This window comes from Oryctolagus cuniculus, chromosome 3 (genome assembly GCF_964237555.1).
Source record: "Oryctolagus cuniculus chromosome 3, mOryCun1.1, whole genome shotgun sequence".
Taxonomy (NCBI): domain Eukaryota; kingdom Metazoa; phylum Chordata; class Mammalia; order Lagomorpha; family Leporidae; genus Oryctolagus; species Oryctolagus cuniculus.
The window spans coordinates 79,238,690-79,257,883 of NC_091434.1; the positions used below are offsets into that span (position 1 = coordinate 79,238,690).

The 19,194-nt window shown below is 34.2% G+C and overlaps 1 protein-coding gene across 5 annotated transcripts in view; it reads left to right on the forward strand.

The window, feature by feature from the left end:
- KCNH7 (potassium voltage-gated channel subfamily H member 7) overlaps positions 1 to 19,194 on the forward strand; it is a 511,727-nt gene that overhangs the window by 447,042 nt on the left and 45,491 nt on the right. For all 5 annotated transcript variants that reach the window (XM_051848592.2, XM_051848593.2, XM_051848594.2 and 2 more), the window contains one exon: positions 4 to 203. In XM_051848592.2, the coding sequence (XP_051704552.1) occupies positions 4 to 203 (200 nt within the window). The remainder of the gene's footprint in view (positions 1 to 3; positions 204 to 19,194) is intronic.

Genomic DNA, 19,194 nt, shown 5'->3' on the forward strand with positions numbered 1-19,194 from the left:
CAGCACTAATGTACGCAAGCATTTTTGGGAATGTATCTGCAATTATCCAAAGACTATATTCGGGAACTGCCAGGTACCACATGCAGATGCTGAGAGTTAAAGAGTTCATTCGCTTTCACCAAATCCCCAACCCTCTGAGGCAACGGCTTGAGGAGTATTTCCAGCATGCATGGACGTACACCAATGGCATTGACATGAACATGGTATGTATTTCTGTTTTCCAAAATGGAAGCACCACAGGCGTTATAGCTATAGCCAAAGTGGAAAAGCCAGTCTCACCAGCTTTGAACCCCCTGCTTTTGTTTTCTTCTCTCGGATGTTTATTTTCTCCCCTGGAGATAGTCTCTCATTCTCAATTCATGGCATTGCATGGTGCTATATCTAGTTATATTGTGTGGCAAAGGCATTATAACATGATGCAAACTGATATAACTGTGTGTAATAGAGTTCCCATATCTAGTTAGTGAGAACATTGCTTTAGATGGGACATGGACTTTTAGTACATGGCCTAGTGGCCAGCACCCAAAATATTAGTTGACCCCAGGTGCAATAAGGTTTTCCAAGTAAACCATAACAACTATGACATCCCATTCTGGGATACAAGGTTAACATACTTTAATTGATGGATATTTTGGAAATTTGTAGAAGTTAGGGACTTTACGGATAAGAAAAGCATTTTATGATAGGAAGTGTCAAGCTTTTTAAAATAACTTTTTTTCTATATTTCAAACAATTAACTATGCCCTTTAATTGTACCTGCTTTAATGCATTTTTCCTTTCAAGGAGGAAATGTGGATTCCCTCATATCGTTTGTGATCATTTGTCATAACCATCCCGTCCCATGTCGCTGCCCCCAAATCAGCACAATTAAAATTAATATGATCCAAAAAGCTCTTTTTTTTTATTGTTAGTAGAACTGCCCACATTCTTTTATGCACTATCTTGTTGTAGAGACTGATTATTAAAAATAAACACAACAAATCCAAATTCTATGACATATCAAAGAACTATAGAAAAAAAAGCTTAAAAATATTGTGACTTCACATCTGGCAAGTCCTCCACTGTGCAATGAATCTGTTTCTAAGAAGTTTCAGAAAATAAAATCCATCACATTTAATTACATCAATTGCATTATGCAATTTTTTGTGAGCCTAAACAATTCATATTGTTATTTTTGGGTAGTAATTTATAAAAAAAAAAGTTAAAATTATCAATAATGATGCAGAAAAAGTTTTGCAAATTTATTGCCCAATTGTGAAAGACACATTTGCATGGATAATTTTATCATCTCTGTGTGTGATTTATTTGAGGAGGACTTGCCATTATAAAAATGTGAATCTGAAGCTAATAAAATTAGCACATTTTATGCAGAAATGTAACTGAACTCATACGTTAATTCTAATTACCCTGAAGTTCACTGTGAAAAGTTCACTTGATAAACTGATCTCCCCTTGAGAACAATTTAATCTCACAAGAGAGCACCTATACATTTATGACTTTTATGTAATTCCATCAATATGACTGATAAAAATATCAGCATTAAACAACATTGGGGGATCTCTACTGCTGGGTTGACTGAAGCAGTGTCAAGAATTTTTAATCAAAATACATGTCACTCAGTTTTGTTGTCCCATACTGTCAAATTATTTCAATAACAGTAGTAAAATAATTATTTATTTTATATCCCCTCTCCATAACTCTAGTTTTGTGACCATTTTTTTGTGACTAAGTCTATTTTGTGACAACTATTTACCTTTCATTGTTTGACTCTAGTACCTATGAATACGGTTTATATACCACTTGCCTATTTACAATGTACTTATGAAAGATTTATCTCTTTCCTGTCTGCTTCACACCTTAATACATGGAATTACAACACCCACCGGTAAGAACAGGAGGTATTTATATCCAATTTAATTCTCGTGTAAATTGTGGAGAACATCCTTGTTATCTGTCAGGTTTAGAGCTTGTTAAATGATTTCCAATATTAGTTCTGATCTTTTTTTGCATGATATAGCAGAGGAAATACAAAGCAAGAAACTGGGGAAGATAACTTGAATGAGGCCAAGTACAGAATAGAGAACCTTAATTTTAACAGTGACTTGACCTCTCATAATATTTATATGTAGCTTCCCACTCCCCACAAAAATTTATTTCTGTCCCTATCCCTACTCTGGTCAAGGTTATGGGTATACGGTTTGCATTAGATAATTGTCATAAAGAAAATGTCATTCTCTTTCATCATCCTCTATTTTCATGATGTAGGTGCTTTTCTTTCCTCTCATCTGCATGCCAATGTTACATGATCCTGGAGTGTGTGAGCTCTAAACCATGTGCCGCTGAGTTTTGCATGTGGTTTTGAGAACTTGACTTTGCACGAACTTCTTGTTTGAACACAATGTCTACATTTTTCATTTTGTGACTGCAAAGTGAGTAAAAAAAATCAAAGTGCAAGATAATTCTGAAAAGTCAGCTAATGGAAGATACTTGCTTATTAAGTTCGATATGCTAAGCAAAGTTGATTAGAGAAAAGCAACGGTATGCTTAGACTATTGAAAGGTTTTTTTATTTTTTAAATTCAAAGTGGAATTTTTATCTCCAAAAATCACATTATTAAAATTCCTGTGTCTTCTTAATTTACTGTTAAACAAATTGCAATGTAATAGTAGCTTAAATGATTTAAATTTATGTATGGTGATACATAAAAGTACATCAAACTGTTGTATTTTTTGCATCAGCATTCCATTGTTATTTCATTTGCATATAATCTTAAATATAATTTCTCATGAAACATTTCAGGTCATTTTTATTGTTCTGCCATGCCCAACTGAGGTACAAGTTTTCCAAGTCATATTGTAATAATTAACCTAAAATTATTTTCATGACGTTAAACATTTGAGTGCTTGATAGACCACAAAATATAGGAAAGAATTGCCTGAAACATGTTCCATATTCCTTATTCCTTGAATCTTTTGCTTTTTGTGAAAGAGCTATTGCTAGAATGCTGCTGAACTGAAACATTCTGGGAACGAGTACAAACTCCCTTGCAACTGAAACAAATGCTTCAGAGTACAAAAGGACGGGGCCAGGATAATAAGCTAGTAAGAGGGGTATTTTCTCTTGTGTCTGATTTCAGATTTAAGAAAAGAAAAAATTATCTCAAAGATTGGGCAGGTTAATTCTAGAAATCCTTTTCCCTTCTCCCTGTAGAAACTTGATTAATTATGAATAGGAGTTGATTTCTCAGATTAGGACTGGTGGCATTTTAAGAAACTTCCCCAAATTAAAGCCACCTTCTGAAAATTTCTGAAGTTAGCCCACATTGTCTTTGTTTCAACACCACCAAGACACTGAAAATAATCTTCCATGTCAATGTGGGATCAAATGGCCTCACATCCACACACAGGAGCCTTGCTCTGATTACAAAGAACATTGATAACAATGAACTGTCAACATTCTTGATGGAAATGAGTAAACAACTTAGGACAGAAACTAAGAAAATTTTTATGAGCATTTAATGGAGAATTTATATTTATTACATAAAAATACAACATCCTACCCCCACCAAGAAATGTTTGATAAGAGGAAAAATAGATTAGAGATTCAGGGGACAAAGTACTAGTTTTCAATCTGCCACTGATCTTGGACAAGTCACTAACCTTTCTGAATTTCATTAAACCTGACATTTTAAAGTATTTTTAAAGCACCAGAATTCAAATATGCTAAATGTATAAAACAATTATTATGGGGGCTTTTCTGCATAATGGAGATTCTAACATGTCTGCTGCTAGCTTCTACATAGAATGTTATTGAAAAACTACTGGGACACGTGGGTGGTTGAATTGCTGATAACAGAGAACTGAGGCAGAACGTTTTGGTTAAAGACAAGGGAAGAAGTAGAGGCACATATGTGTGAGAGTACAAAACAGAATTAGATAATCCAGAAAGAACTTCATTTAATTTATTTTAGAACAAAAAGTGAAAACTGAGTATTTTTTAGCATTCATAGAAAAATTTTGAGAAACACAATTGTAATCAATGCGTGAGGAAAAGACTGACTTATTTAGCTGGGTACTAAGTTTTCCTTAAACAAGCAGGAAGGAAAAGAAAAAAGGTGAAAGTTTTGCCTTTGAGAGTTAAGAGAGAAAACCTGACCCCATTTGCACACTATGTGGTCCAGTCTCCCAGGTTAAGCTGAGGCTAGATTAATTCCTGTGAAAACAGGTGGAATTGAATAGCACTGTAGTTAAAGATGGGGAGAGGTTTTGAAGATTTCAATCAAAACTCAGCCAAATAGGTTAAAAATACTTAGAACTATGTGAGATTCAGAGGGATACAGCATGCGTTTGTAATGGACCTTGCAAACAAGACCAAAGTAGAAAAGAGCATAATAATAATAAAAAAAGAAAGTATACTGTTTAATGGAAATTGTAATTTCTTGGATTTGATGTGATTTCTAAGGAGTGTTTTAAAGATTTTTTTCTTTCCTACACCTACACAAACCTTTTCCAGTTTCTCTGTTATATAATAGTCTTCATTACTATCAATATCTCACCACTTATATCTGCATCCACAATCTAACTCTACTCCATCCAAAGCTTTGTTATATCCATTCTCTACACTTATTTAAATGATTTCATCTATGTCAGAACTTCATGTTCAAATCTTGGAATGTTTTAATACAACCTGGTGAAATGTAATGAGTTCCTTCAGTTATGTTCAACTCAGCAGCTCAGATAAAAATGATCTTGTGACAATAAATCCGACCAGAAATACTAAAGGAAAATGTGTAAAATCACTCTTTCTAATGACCTTTTATATACTGAAGTTGATCGATATGGTCAATGAAAAATCTTGACTAATCAGCATATCATAGAGTTATAATAAAATTACTAAAAGTATGATGCCCTTCTATTTGACTAGTCTTTCATGCATTTAAAAAATAATAGGAGATAGGCAGAAACTTGCATTTAAATGATAAAGAAACATAGCATTGGTAACATCTTTTAGTTTTTAATCAATAAATACCCATGTTACAATTCAGGAGCTGAGTTTAAAAAGTGTTGTAATTCAAATGATGTTTTCATCTACATGAGCATTGCCTGATCTTGAAGAAACTGGGTAGATAGGAGCATTTTGCACTGTTAAGAAATCTGCTGTTAGCTCAGCCTTGATAGTTTAGATCATATACTATAGCCAGCCCCTGAAACAGGTGCTCAAGAAATGGTTAAAGTTCATCAAGACCCCTTATCCTAAAGTTCTCAAAAATATCACAGAGGACAATAAATGCCCTATGACCTTTCTGACATGATCAATATTAAGTTTAAGGCAGGGATTTGGTGTTTTCAAGTCACAATTGTACTTGCTCAGTCACCTTTCACAAGTGATGAGGGTCACTTTATTGTGGTCCCCAACCGTCATCATGAATGATTTATTTACAGTTAATACCATGCTGCTTCCAAGCAAAGTGAGTTCTTCAATAGTGGAATCTGACCTTCAGCAGTTCAGGAGCCAAAAGAAAGAATGACAGTGTGGCATGAGACTTTGAAAAGCAACCATTGCAGAAACACGGTTCTGAAGCAGTAACCTACTTCCTCACTTCAGTTTCCCCATTCATTATGATTATTATTCTAGCAGTAGCAGGAAGGCAGAAATGATGTCTGAATGATTTTCAACTCTAAAACTTCTTTGAATAGGACTGTAGAGTTCATCTTGTAATGCTAAAGGGTATGATGTATTTGAAAATACTTCTTTTGGAGTATGGTAGGAGCAGAAGAGTTCAAACTCAGTTCGCTTTCAGATCACTTAATCAACATGGGTTAAGTCAATAATAAAAATAGAGATCACCAAAGTTCAGTTATAAAATATGGTTTGGAAGTATGATATAAGTTCTTTTCATTCAAATGCTAGATTGATTCAGTATTTCTTGAACTAAGTAGAATCAAATCACCCACAATTTCCCGCAAAATAGGAGTCCAATATTTTCTTTAGTGAAAGACATTCTTTGGAGACTGGGGATTTATATTATAAATGGATAGGTAAATGTCAGATTTCTTAATCTTTTTTTAAGGAGAAAAAATAAACAGAGGTAGTTTATCCAGCCCAAATTACCACACAGCCTTAATGCAGTAATAGCTAAAGAAATATATATATATATATATATATTCATTTAACTGTTTTTCTTGCTTTAGACATATTACTATCTATATTAATGAGGATGCATTAGAAAAAGCATAATTATTATGATTATTTCTTGTGGGATATATTCAAGGAATCTCATTTAATTTGGCTCCTGTTTGCTATGTGGGCCACCCCCAGCAGACCTCTACTTTCACCTTAAGGCCCATCTGAAAGAAAATTTTGAGCTTTTTATGGAGGGCCTATTTACTTCTTATTGTACATTTTTAACAAGCTAGTTATGCTCAACCACATCCATATATGCTGTAGCTTATTTGACCCGTTCAACCAGTAATCCTTTTAGATTAGTATGCTCAACAGCCCACACATAGCTAAAACATGTCCTACCATAGTGGCAAGATAAGCCAGAAACTCACTCCATCCATGGCTGATTATTTTTTATGTATCTTAGAGGTTCATCTTAGCTTTCAACCATTTCTATACTGTGAATCACAATCTGTTGATATCAGGAAAAGGGGATCTCATCTTCATGGTGTTTTCAAAGATGGGAGCTTTAGCCCAGATTCCAGTTCTACTTTTACCTGTTTTACCTATGAGCTATTCCTTATATTTAACACCACCAAGATCAGGATATTACAACAAAGCAATTCTCTTTGACTAGACATCTTAAGAATGGAAGGTAGTATGATGCAAGATAGAAACAAATGCAATATGGTCCCAAATTTCGTAATAAAAATGAATTAAAAGCCTATAATCTGGACTGAACTAAATGATCAGATATGGAGACATTCTTGAAATTGAGATACAGAAGATCATCTGGATAATGGTCAAAAACAAGAAAAGCAATGGATGAACAAGATTGTGGCCTTTAAACACACAGTTCTTAAAGAGAAAGAAATAACTTAATCATGAAACTAAGTTAAAGAAGACATTAATTATAAATTGTAAAATAGTACATAAAATTTTATTTAAAAGTAACTCAAAATGACCTACAAATCTTTTCATTCCGAGATAACTCCCAGTCATAACATCATCTCAGTAAGCATACTTCTGGCATATCCTGTTTGTGTGTGTGTGTGTGTGTGTGTAATTGTTCTCATATCATAGACTTATCATAGCTTGATTAGAATTTTTTTCAAATTAGGACTCATCTTCACTAATGGTGCTTTTCTTTCTCTCTCTCTCTCTCTCTCTCTCTCACACACACACACACACCCTTACACATGCATGCACAAACACACAACACATCTCCACATACACATATTTTATATAAATGAAATCACAACATAAGTGCTTTTAATGAAGGGTAATTTTTAGTACATTTTTAAAATTTTTATACTTTAATTTGTTTCCCTTCCTACTCTATATCTTCCACATCAGTATTTCAATCTTCTATTGTTTATTACCAATGTGCATAAAGCACTGTTTAATTCTCTGTCATAATACAATGATATTCGCATGTACACATACGCAATTATATACCCTCCTGTATATGCTTGTAACTTTTTAAATTTTTAATTGTGATTTTTAATTAGCTTTTAACAGATTCAGTGTGATTTGAAGATACAATTCTAAGAACCTAATGATATTCCCTTCCTTCTCATAAATAAAAATGACCTATGCTCTGTGCAAGAACACTTAAAATAAAAGTTATCAAGCATTAGAAGTAAAAAAAAACTTAGAAATTTTATAAAATTGATACTTCTTACTTCATATTTTATGAAAATACTTCCAAGTCAGTTTATACAACACTGATTCATTCATATTAATGAACATAGCATTCTATAATAAATTGTTTTGTGTACTATAATTGTACAATAAAAATATGGTGGTATATTGCTACATGTTACAATTATAATTATCAACTATTCTTTCATCGATGAGCTTTCATTTTCCAAGTTCATGCCACTTCAAAGAATGCTGCAATAGGGGCCGGTGCCGTGGCTCACTTGGCTAATCCTCCGCCTGCAGCACCACATCCCATATGGGCACTGGATTCTAGTCCCGGATGCTCCTCTTCCATTCCAGCTCTCTGCTGTGGCCCAGGAGGGCCATTCGGGGAGTGAACCAATGGAAGGAAGAACTTTCTGTCTCTCTCTCACAACACTGGCTGTGGCAGCCATGTAGGGAGTGAACCAATGGAAGGAAGACCTTTCTCTCTGTCTCTCTCTCACTGCAATAACTCTACCTGTCAAATAAATAAATAAAAGATTTTTTTTTAAAAAAAAGAATGCCGTAATAAACATCCTCATGGAAATTTCCCTTACTGATCCTCTTACTTTGTATGAGTAGATTCTTATATAAGAGATGGCCAAGCTAAAGACCATCTATATTTTTACTTTTAAGCTATTGTGAGATTGTATTTCAAAAATGCTTAACAATTTACATTTCTACCAACAATGTTGGTACTATTCTCTAATGCTGTTTAGTAGCAGTGGACGTTATGTTTCTATTTATTTTTTGGCCAGTTTAATTAATATATGAAAGTTTGTTCTTATGTTAATGACATTTCATGTTATTGAATTTGAGCATTCTTTTCATTTATATTTATATGACACTTTGATGCTTCTTCTGTGAATTGCCTATTTGTAGAGTTTTTTCATATTTTCAGTTATCTTTCTTTTATTTCATAGGGATCCCTTATAGGTTGTAGATATTAATGTCTTATTAGCATCCATACTATAATTTGTTCCTAAAGTTTTTCTCAATATCTTGGTTTTGTTTAAGAAATATTTTGAATGCAAATTTTATAAAATAATATGATAAAATTGGTAAACTTTTATTGTACTATTCAGTCTCTTCCCTCTTTTAAAATATTTTGCTAAATCTTTAGATTGTGAGAAGTTTCCTGGATTTTCTTGTAGTTTTCCTATGTGATTAGAAATAAAACTCTATAACCTATTTGAAATCTATTTTTGTAAATTATTTTCTTTACATGAATAAAAGATATTAGCCATTATTTTCACTTAATTAAAATACCTAAAATATACATTAAATTATCAAATTGGAATACAGCTATAGATCTGAAGTCTGCTGTATTTATCCATTCCAATTGTAATACAGAAATAGCTTATAATTCGTGGCTTTCTATCATGTTTTAACATCTGATAAGATAGATCAACTATTACTAATCTTATTTCACTTCTTTTTCTTATCTAGTTGAGAGTATTAATTCTATCATATAAAATATATGATTATTTTTATTCAATTACAACATATTAATGTTAGTCTTTTGAGATATCCAAAGACCAAATTATAAAATCATGCTAAGCAAAGCTAGAAATCATAACCAGTATAAAGAGCCTCTAATAATTTCAAGGACTTAAGTAATCACAAGATATAAGCATGTAGATTCTTCCTTACAATATTCGTATAAATTCTGGCTGAGATATTTATTTTTAATTTTTTAAGTTCAACAGACATAAAAATTGTAGGTATTTATGGAGTTTTATATAATATTTTGAAACCTACATATACATTGTGTAATGTCCAATCAAGGTTAATATATACTTATCTCTTCAAACATTTAGCATTTCATTATAGGAAATGTTATAAAACATTCAAAAGCTTATCCTATAGATTTTTCTAAGGAGTTATACAATATTTTAACATAATCTAGACTCACGCTGCTGTGACTAGAGCCTCCAGACTTCTTAATTCTATCTAGTTATAACCTCGTACCTGTCAATCAACCTTTTTCCATCACTCCCATAACCATTTCCTCCCAGCCTCTGGTAACTAGCATTATATTTTTTGCTTCTATGAGACCTCCATAATTTTTAGACTCTATTTATGAGTGAGATCATGTGATACTTTTCATTCTCTGCCTAGCTTATTTCCCTTAGCATAATGACCTCCAATTCCATCTATGTTCTTGCAAAGGAGAGGCTTTATCCTTTTTATGGCTGAGTATTATTCCTTGTGTATATGTAAAAATCTTATTTTTCATTCCTAATGGATGGGTGCTTAAATTATTTCCATATCTGGGCTATTGTGAACAGTGCTATGATAAACAGGGGAGTGCAGCTGTCTTTTCTACAGATGGTTTCATTTCTCTTGGAAGTAGATCATAGATCATGGATCATGTGGTAGTTCTATCTCTACCATTTTGAGGAGTCTCCATACTGTTTTCCACAAAGGCTGTGCTAATTTGCATTCCTACCCACAGTGTGCAAGTTTTCTGTTTTCTCCTCCTCCACACGAACACTTGTAACTTTTGTCTTTTTGATTTAGCCAATCTAATAGGAACAAGGTAGTATCTCATTATAGTGGTGTTGAATATTTTTTCGTATAATTATTGGCTAGTTTTATGTCTTCCTTTGAGAAACACCTGTTTAGTTCTGCTGCCCATTTTTTAATTGGACTGTTTGTGGGATTTTGTCATTAAGTTGATTGGATTTCTTATATATTCTAGATATTAACCCCTTTTTAGATGTAAAGCTTGAAAATACGTTTTTCTCAATCTGTAGGTTGTCTTTTCACTCTGTTGGATGTTTCTTCTGTTGTAAAGAGCTCTTTAGTTTGATGAAATCCCATTTGCCTAGTTTTGCTCTTGTGTCTTGTGCTTTAGAGAATATTCCAGAAAATTCTTGCCCATTCCAATGTCCTAGTGTGTTTTACCTATGATTTTTTTCCCCATTAGTTTCAAAGTTTCAGGTCTTACATTAAGGTCTTTAATCTAGTTTGAGTTGACTTTTGTATATGGTGAGAAATAGGGGGCTAGTTTCACTCTTTTTCATGTGGGCATCACTTTTCTTAGCATTTGTTGCAAGCACTACTCTCTTATCAATGCATGTTCTTAGCACCCTTGTCAGAGATCAGTTGGCTGTGATGTCTGACTCAGATTTAAAATAGTAGCTATCAACATATCATAACTGCTTTGCTATCCCTAAACTTTATTTTTTTGCTCTTTCCTTAAGCAGGCCTTTGAAAGAGTTACAAATTTCACTGTATTTTTTCAATGAATTTCATATTGACTTTATCCTTGCTAGGATTAATTTCACTTTTGGCATTTGCCTCCATTAATTCCCTGTTTTTCATTCTTTTGATTATTTTCTTATTCTTACTATTGGTATTAAGGTTTTTTTATTGTTTCTATTTCCTTTTTAATAATAAAAGCATTAGGAGTACAAAAGTTTTTAAATAAAAGTTTTTTCTCTGTAGCTCTCTATGCTTTGATATGAAATGTTTTTCCTTTGTCGCTTTTTAAATTATTTCTCCTTTGATTTACAGATTATTATAAAGCATCATCCTTAACCTCTAAATATTTCTAATTTTGCAGCTTCTTCTTAATTTCTTTTTTATTTATGGGATTATATCAGAGTTCATGGATTACGGTGTTTCTACTTTATGCATTGCAGCCAACACATAGACAATCTGTTTTTTTTTTTTTAATTATTCACCATTATAAGCTTTTTCAAATCATTCAGTTTTATTTTTAGGGCTTTCCAGGGGCTAATGGAACAGTGTTCTTCATACAAAATTTTGTCTTTTATCTTATCTATTATATAATTCAATGATGTAATTCCCCTTAGAAGTACAGCTGGCATAAATAGGTACTGGAACATAGACAGCTGGTTTATGACTCAATTGGCAGAAGCAGAAATGTGCAGATAGAACCATATATGAAACATGCAGAGTGCCAGTTAACAGTCAATATTTTTTACAGGAGAGGAATCTGTCAGGTGAAAGAAAAGATTTTCAACTATTTTGAAAGTTTCTACTACTTAAAAAAAAACTTGAATAATCACACATAGAACCATCACTTTCTCCAAACAACAAATGTATTGTTTTCCATCTTTAACATTTCTGAGGAATAAATACTATATCTGGAACATTAAAATGGCATTTACTGTATTTCTATCTTTTACTACTTATTGATAATAAATTGGCCAATGAAATTAATGAGAAATATTTTGTGTCTTACCATATGTTAGTAACTTTAGAAACCTAATTTGATTGACACCTACGAAGTCAAAATGGTTGAAGAAACCCAACTAAGCTTGGAATTACAGCATTTTAGCCAGTCAAATCCCCTAATGAGTTGTCTCAGTTTTCAGAATGGCAAAGTGGAGTTGTTGCCACTCCATGCTCCTCACATACATTGACAATTCAACCAAAAATTATGATTCTGAAATATGATACATTAGAAGCATTTTTGAAACCATGAAACCCTGATATATGCTTAAGGTGATATTTTAAGTCCAAGGTCATATTTTAATTCATTCTTTTTACCTCCTGGAAGGTTGCACTTCTCTTTTGATTACTCTGTAAGCAGCTTCAGGTCATCTACAATGAATCCATTGGAGAAGAACTATTTGCAGAACATCCAATAGAATCCACTCTAGTTACATTTTGTACATCACTTCCCCTACCATCTCTCTCTAGTTAAGCAGAGGGAAGCAGAGGAGGTCCTGAAACCGCTTCCCAGGATGTAGATCTCTCCAACTGCCCTGGATCCTAGGATTTGCACAGGGTTTCCCCTGACAGCTCATTTGAGAAATCCTGAGGCATTCTCTAAGTCATTCTGCTGAATTAGCAGGAACCGAGGTACCAAGGACAGGTGTGTGAAAGAAACACATCCCCTCTGTCTATAGATTGCTACCCACACTCCCATTCATCCTTGACCCTGTATTAACATAGATCAGATTAAGGTTTTAATTTTCTTCTGAACGCAAAGAAATATCTCACAGCTCTGAGGTTAACTAGGATTTCAGGGGCAGAGAGGAGGGAAATGTTAGAAGGAGGATTTTGGATACCAAAACTGGTTCAAGATTTGTACCCATTTGAATCATATCTTTGTGTGATCATGTTTTGTTCTAGCCATACTTTTTTTTTTTCCTAAGTGATAGCAACCATATGCTAGATGTTGGAAAATTACTTACAGAAATTTGGTTCACTCTCCCAATGCTTATGAGTATTCCCACAATCATGAATCCTGCAAGACTGTGTTGCTGACAAACTGGCCAGATGTGAATACTAAATAAAACAAAATAATTCCTTATTCTTATCAGCCACACGAAGGTAAAATGATAAATTTGGTGACAAAATAATTTGAGCTTTGGAGTAGGAGAATGCCAATTTGTCTGTTTAAAGCTGCTAAAAGAGCTCACTTAGGGTAAGCAGTATCAAACTTGTGATGACGAAGAAAACATAATATATGTGTGTTTCCTTTCCCTTGATGGTCAAATCATAGAAATAACATGCACTGAGATGAAGTAGACATTACAGAATCTATTAAATTAGGGCATTAGCTTCCAGAATCAAGAAAATGCAAGGTTTATTATTTTACAAGCACTAAAGATTTATCAAAAGTAAACGCCCACATGTTAAACAACATTTCTATAAGAATCAGGCAATGTTATAAAATATTAAAGCTGTACTCTGGGACAGAGATTAAGATTTAATATATCACTTGCATAATCTATTAGATAACCATGTGTGGGCTTTAGTGCTTCACAGGGAGTGTTAATTTTGATTAATCCTAATTTGTCAAGATTTAAGTATATTTAACGACCCAGAGAATTTCTCCAGAAAATTTCCTAATTACAGTTATCACAGCCACCAAAGTTGTCCATATGATTAATCTGCTATTTAAGGGAACCATTTGCCATATTCGGGCTGTCTTTCTAAATGTGTTCTATTCACCCAGCCTTTCAGAATATTCTCTTCTGAGGCTACAGTCTGTGAAATAAGCTTTCAAAAACCCTTTCATTAGAATGTTAATCAATCTTCTGATACTATCTGGATATGATGTATATAAAAGAATGCTTTTAACTTCATTTTTCTTTAAACTTCTACTTATTCATTTTTGGAAGAGAGCAGAAAGACAAAGACAGAAACAGAGATCTTCCACTCCTTGGTTCACTCACCAGATAGCCTCGACAGCTTGGGATAGGGCAAGCTATAGCCAGAAATCATGAACTCAATCTAAGTATTCTATCTGAGTGGCAGGGATCCAAGAACTGGAGCCATCACTACTGATTCCAGGGTGTGCATCAATAGGAAGCTGGAATTTTAAGAAGAGTTAGGACTCATACGCAGGCATTCTAAATGGGATTCAGATATCCCAAGTTGTATCTTAATTGCTATGCCAAATACTCAACACCAGTTCGATACAAAAAGCAAATAGAGGGATTTAAAATGCTGTGAAAGGAGTCTGGGAGCCTGGAAAGAGTTTTGGTGAAAAATAAATAAACAAAAACACTCAATTATTGACAGTATTCCAAAGAGTAGTGGGGGAAGTGTCTCCACTATGAGAAAGTGTCTTACAATTCAGGGTAACAAATAGTAAATGTTGAATCTTATGGCTTGAATCTGAGGAATATTTTATTGTCAATATATTGTGAATATTCGACTTAATTTGGAAATCCTTATCCAGCAGCAGCCAGGTAAAATTTGACTGAGGAAATAAATGTACAATAGGGACATATTTAAAAGAAAAAGGAGAAACCTTAATACTTAGGATACTTCTCTGTTCTGACTCCGCTGACTGAAGACCAGAAAACGTTTCTTTCTTTATAATCTATCATAGGCCTGAACCAAACTTCTTTTTGCTTGTGGCCCAGTCCATAAGCACATGGCATAATTGTTTTATTGTATATTATAGAGAAAATCTGAATTCATAAACCACATAATTGCAAGGATTAACAAAATTATAATTTTATATCATTAGATGTGATTAGTATATATACCTTTTAGAGAGAAGTTTAGCATAACTTGGATATAGCTGAATTAATGAACATGTTTGTATAATTTTTAAAACTTTTGTTTATATATTTGAAAGGCAGAGAAACACAGAGAGACAGATTTTCAATCTACTGGTTCATTCCCTAGATACCCACAACAGCCAGGACTGGACAAGGCAAAAGCCAGGAGTTTATAAGCCAATCTGAGTGTCCCATGTGAGTGGCAAGGAATCAAATATTCAAACCATCACTTGAATTGTGTATTAGCAAGCAGCCAGGATTGTGAGCAGTGCTGAGATCCCAAACTAGACACTCCAATGGGGGAAACAAGCATCCAAAGCAACATCTTAACTGCTATCAACTAACATCTGCACTGGTTGATATTTATTTGCAATAGTTGTTTCCATTTTCCTGTTTGTTTCTCTCTGTGTGTGTGTGTGTGTGTATGTGTGTTGAATTTGATTTTAAAATGCTATGGTATCTTTTTTTGTGGCTACTATCGTGTTATTCATGTTTCAATGGCCTTATATTTGGATTTTCTACTAATAAACTATGGACTGATTTCTTTACACAATCATGGGAGGCATTTCACACTCACTTAAAAAAAACTTCTCATTTGCAAACCATAATTTGATTTTGAGTTCAAAAGAGTTTTATTCACATAAATTCAAGTAAAGAGAAGATAATCACATGTATAACATATTTAAGTGACCTTATATCATAATAAATATATGCAACTTTTATCAACCTTGGAAAAATTTTCTGGAATTTCAAAAAATTCAAAAAATATTCCCCCCATGTCAGTCAGTTTTAGGAAAATGAAATTAGAGCTTTTCAGTCATCTTAAATTAATTGTTGGGTTCATTTAAACAACTGTGAAGGTTCATCTGAACAACCATTAGCTTTCTAAATGTACATTATAAACAATCTTCTAAAGTGGACTTTGCTGCAGCAGTTCACAAACCACTTAGGACACTGCTATCCCCTTCAGAGTGTCTAGTTTCTAGTCTTGGCTCTGCTTTCCATTTCAGCTTTCTGCTAAAGTGTACCCTAGGAGGCAGCAGGTGATGACTCACATATTCATTCCTGCAACTCACATGGAATACCCAAATTAAGATCCTGGCTCTCAGCTTTGGTATGACCCTGTCCTGTGCATTGCAGGAATTTGGGGAGTAACCCAGCAGATGACAGTACTCTCTCTCTCTCTCTCTATCTCTATATCTATCTCTATCTCTTTCTCTCTCTCTCTCTCTTTCAAAAAAAAAAAAAAACACACACACACAAAAAGGCAATTAAATTAAAAATGTTCACATTTGACAAGAACATAATGAGTGAAATTGTGGTTAATCTTATGAAAAACAGATTTTAATCTGAAAATTTAGAGGAAAAGGTTTTTTTGTGTGTGTTTTCAAAACATATTTTATTTGCTATTATACTCCTTAGCCCAGTGCCAGGCATATATGACATTCTTGAGAAATATTTGCTAAAAGTATTGAGCTGCTTTTCCAAGCTGCAAGCTGTGACAACTGATTCTGGGTGATGCTCCTTGGTCTTTTAAATTACACTGACTCAATGAAACAATGGCTCCACAGGCATAGCTGAAAATAATATGTACCTTTGCAATTTTAGAGTTTCCAGACAAGAAGGCTGTATAGAGTGGAAATGAGTATAATAATTACCAAACCAGATTATGTCCTCGTCTGGCCTTGTGCACTTGACACAACAACACTTTAAAACCAAATCTGTTAGAACTAGTTAAAAAAAATAATCCAGTATCTGAGTAGAGAATGAGAAGTTTCTAATTATGGAGTTTACCAGGAGAATCAAACCTGGAAAAAAAAAATACAATGTATAGGAAGCAAAAAAGGCAACCTAGCTGAGACTGATAAAGAGTGGTACCTTGGATAAACACCCATACCTATCAGTCACTTCCCATTCTTCTCAATGCATTTCCTCCTCAGTTGCATCACGATTCCCTTCCTTTTAAATTTGCACTTTAAAGTTCGTTCAGGCATGTTCCAGATTTCAAAGCTGCTAACTTATTTGTAACATCTAACAATTCATATAAGAAGTGCTTCAACAACTGAACCTGAAATTTTATTTTTACTTACATGATCTATGTGACTAACTTAAGAAGGTTAAGCATGTCAATTAAGCACTAACACTGTGAAAGGATTCCTTAATCTAAACAAGTCTGTGCCAAGATCTGTGTATCTTCCCTTTCTGAAAATAAAAGCTCTGTGGCACCTCCAACTTGAGGAAATCCTGGCAGAGAGACGTCACTTCTCTTAAAATGAATGTTGGAGGCTGAGGAAATTTAGCTAGGAAAATTTTTTGCATAGAACTGAATTTTTTGTGTGATTTTTGCAGGTGATTCCAAGATTGTTAGAATTCTAAGAACATATTTGTAAATTAATTTGAGGAAATACCTACTTCCAAAATGAGTTTAAGGCAACTTGCAGGAAAAAAAAAAAAATACAAGTAAGCCAGAACATTTAACAAGACAGAAACAAGAAAAATAAAGGATGAAAGGAAAATAATTCTTTAACATGATACAATGAAGCACAAAAGATTTAAACTCTGTTGAGGCAATAAAACACAAAGCTTAGTGGAAATTTTCTGCCAAGAGAACTGGAGAAAACACAGTAGATATTGTGGCCAGCGCCGCGGCTCACTAGGCTAATCCTCCGCCTGAGGCGCCAGCACACAGGGTTCTAGTCCCAGTTGGGGCGCTGGATTCTGTCCCAGTTGCCCCTCTTCCAGGCCAGCTCTCTGCTCTGGCCTGGGAGTGCAGTGGAGGATGGCCCAAGTGCTTGGGCCCTGCACCCCATGGGAGACCAGGAGAAGTACCTGGCTCCTGCCATCAGATCAGCGCAGTAAGCCGGCTGCAACACACCGGCCGCGGCGGCCCTTGGAGGGTGAACCAACGGCAAAAGAAGACCTTTCTCTCTCTGTCTCTCTCTCTCTCACTGTCCACTCTGCCTGTCCAAAAAAAAAAAAAATAGATATTGTATCTCTTTTTTTTAAGTGTTAGAAACGTTTATTTGTCAAAAAATAAAAAAGGAGGGAGGAGTGGAATAAAACAAGACTAAATTTCAGCTAATGCTGTACCATAATCACAGGTCAGACATAAAACAAAACAAAACAAAACAAAAAAATGGTCCTAGCGATTCTGAAATATTAGTTTCAGTGTCAGAGTCCAGAGCTAACAGAGAAGAATACAAGGCTGCTTGCCACTACATGGTAATTTTAAAGGGAGAGGAGATGCTGGAGGTAGGCAGGGAGAAGGGTTCAACTCCTAGGGAAAGCCAGTAAGCAGGGTTCCACTGTACAGGAAAAAGGGGATGCCAGCATATACCTTACCTAGGGCTGCTCAGAGGCTGAAAATATAAGGAACAGAGTGAAAGGCTACAGAGACAAGTATCAGCAGGAAAGAAAAGTCAACTTAGAAGAATTAAATTAAGAAAGAAAACATAGTTGGTCACAAACTCCTTTGTTTACTGAAGCATGAAGCAATGGAAACTTGATCTCTAGCTAAGGAGAACAGAATAATAAATATGTGTAACAAAAAAAAAAAAACACAGGAAGTCAAAATCAGAAGTAAATTGTCTGTGGAATATCTACTGTGCTTGGGATGGCTTACTTCCAATATCACATTTAATTGTGACCATCACCTTTTGAAGTATGTTATTAATTCCATAAAACAAGAAACTGAATCTCAGAGAAATTAACTAATTTAGTCAAAGTCACACTAGTAAATGGTAGAACTAGCACTTCAGCCCATGTCTTTCTGATTTCATAACTCCTATAATACATTCAGAGAAATGAAGAACTCCATCTCAATCTCTTCTCTGTCTTCCAATTCAAATACATGCCCCTGCTACTCCCCCTCCATACATAACTTTTCTTCTAAAGCCAGGCTATACTTCGGAAGACACAGAAAATTCTATAAATAGCAACAATAAACTAATTATTGTTATTTCAACTATATAGTAACAATATCTCCTCCATGCATGTGAAATATAAAATACTTCCTTGCAGCTTATGGTAGCCACATCTTAAGTGAAAGCTAGACACATGTAATTTGTTCCATGGTGTAATGTTCTATACATTTTTGCCTACATGGGTTGAGAGTTATGCTGAGACAACATAACTGGTCTTCAGGGAGAAGAATTAAGTCATGCTGACACTACCAATCTAGGGAATTTTTCTCCTATGCAGCCCCAAAACGAAGTGGCTGCCATATCAGTAAATGGTACCCAATTTAGCTCAACTCTGGAATAACGTCACTAGCCAAAAACTATAATGGGATGAATTCAGTGATCCAAGGGATCAGTGACCCAGTGAGTTGATTCCATGACGTAGAATC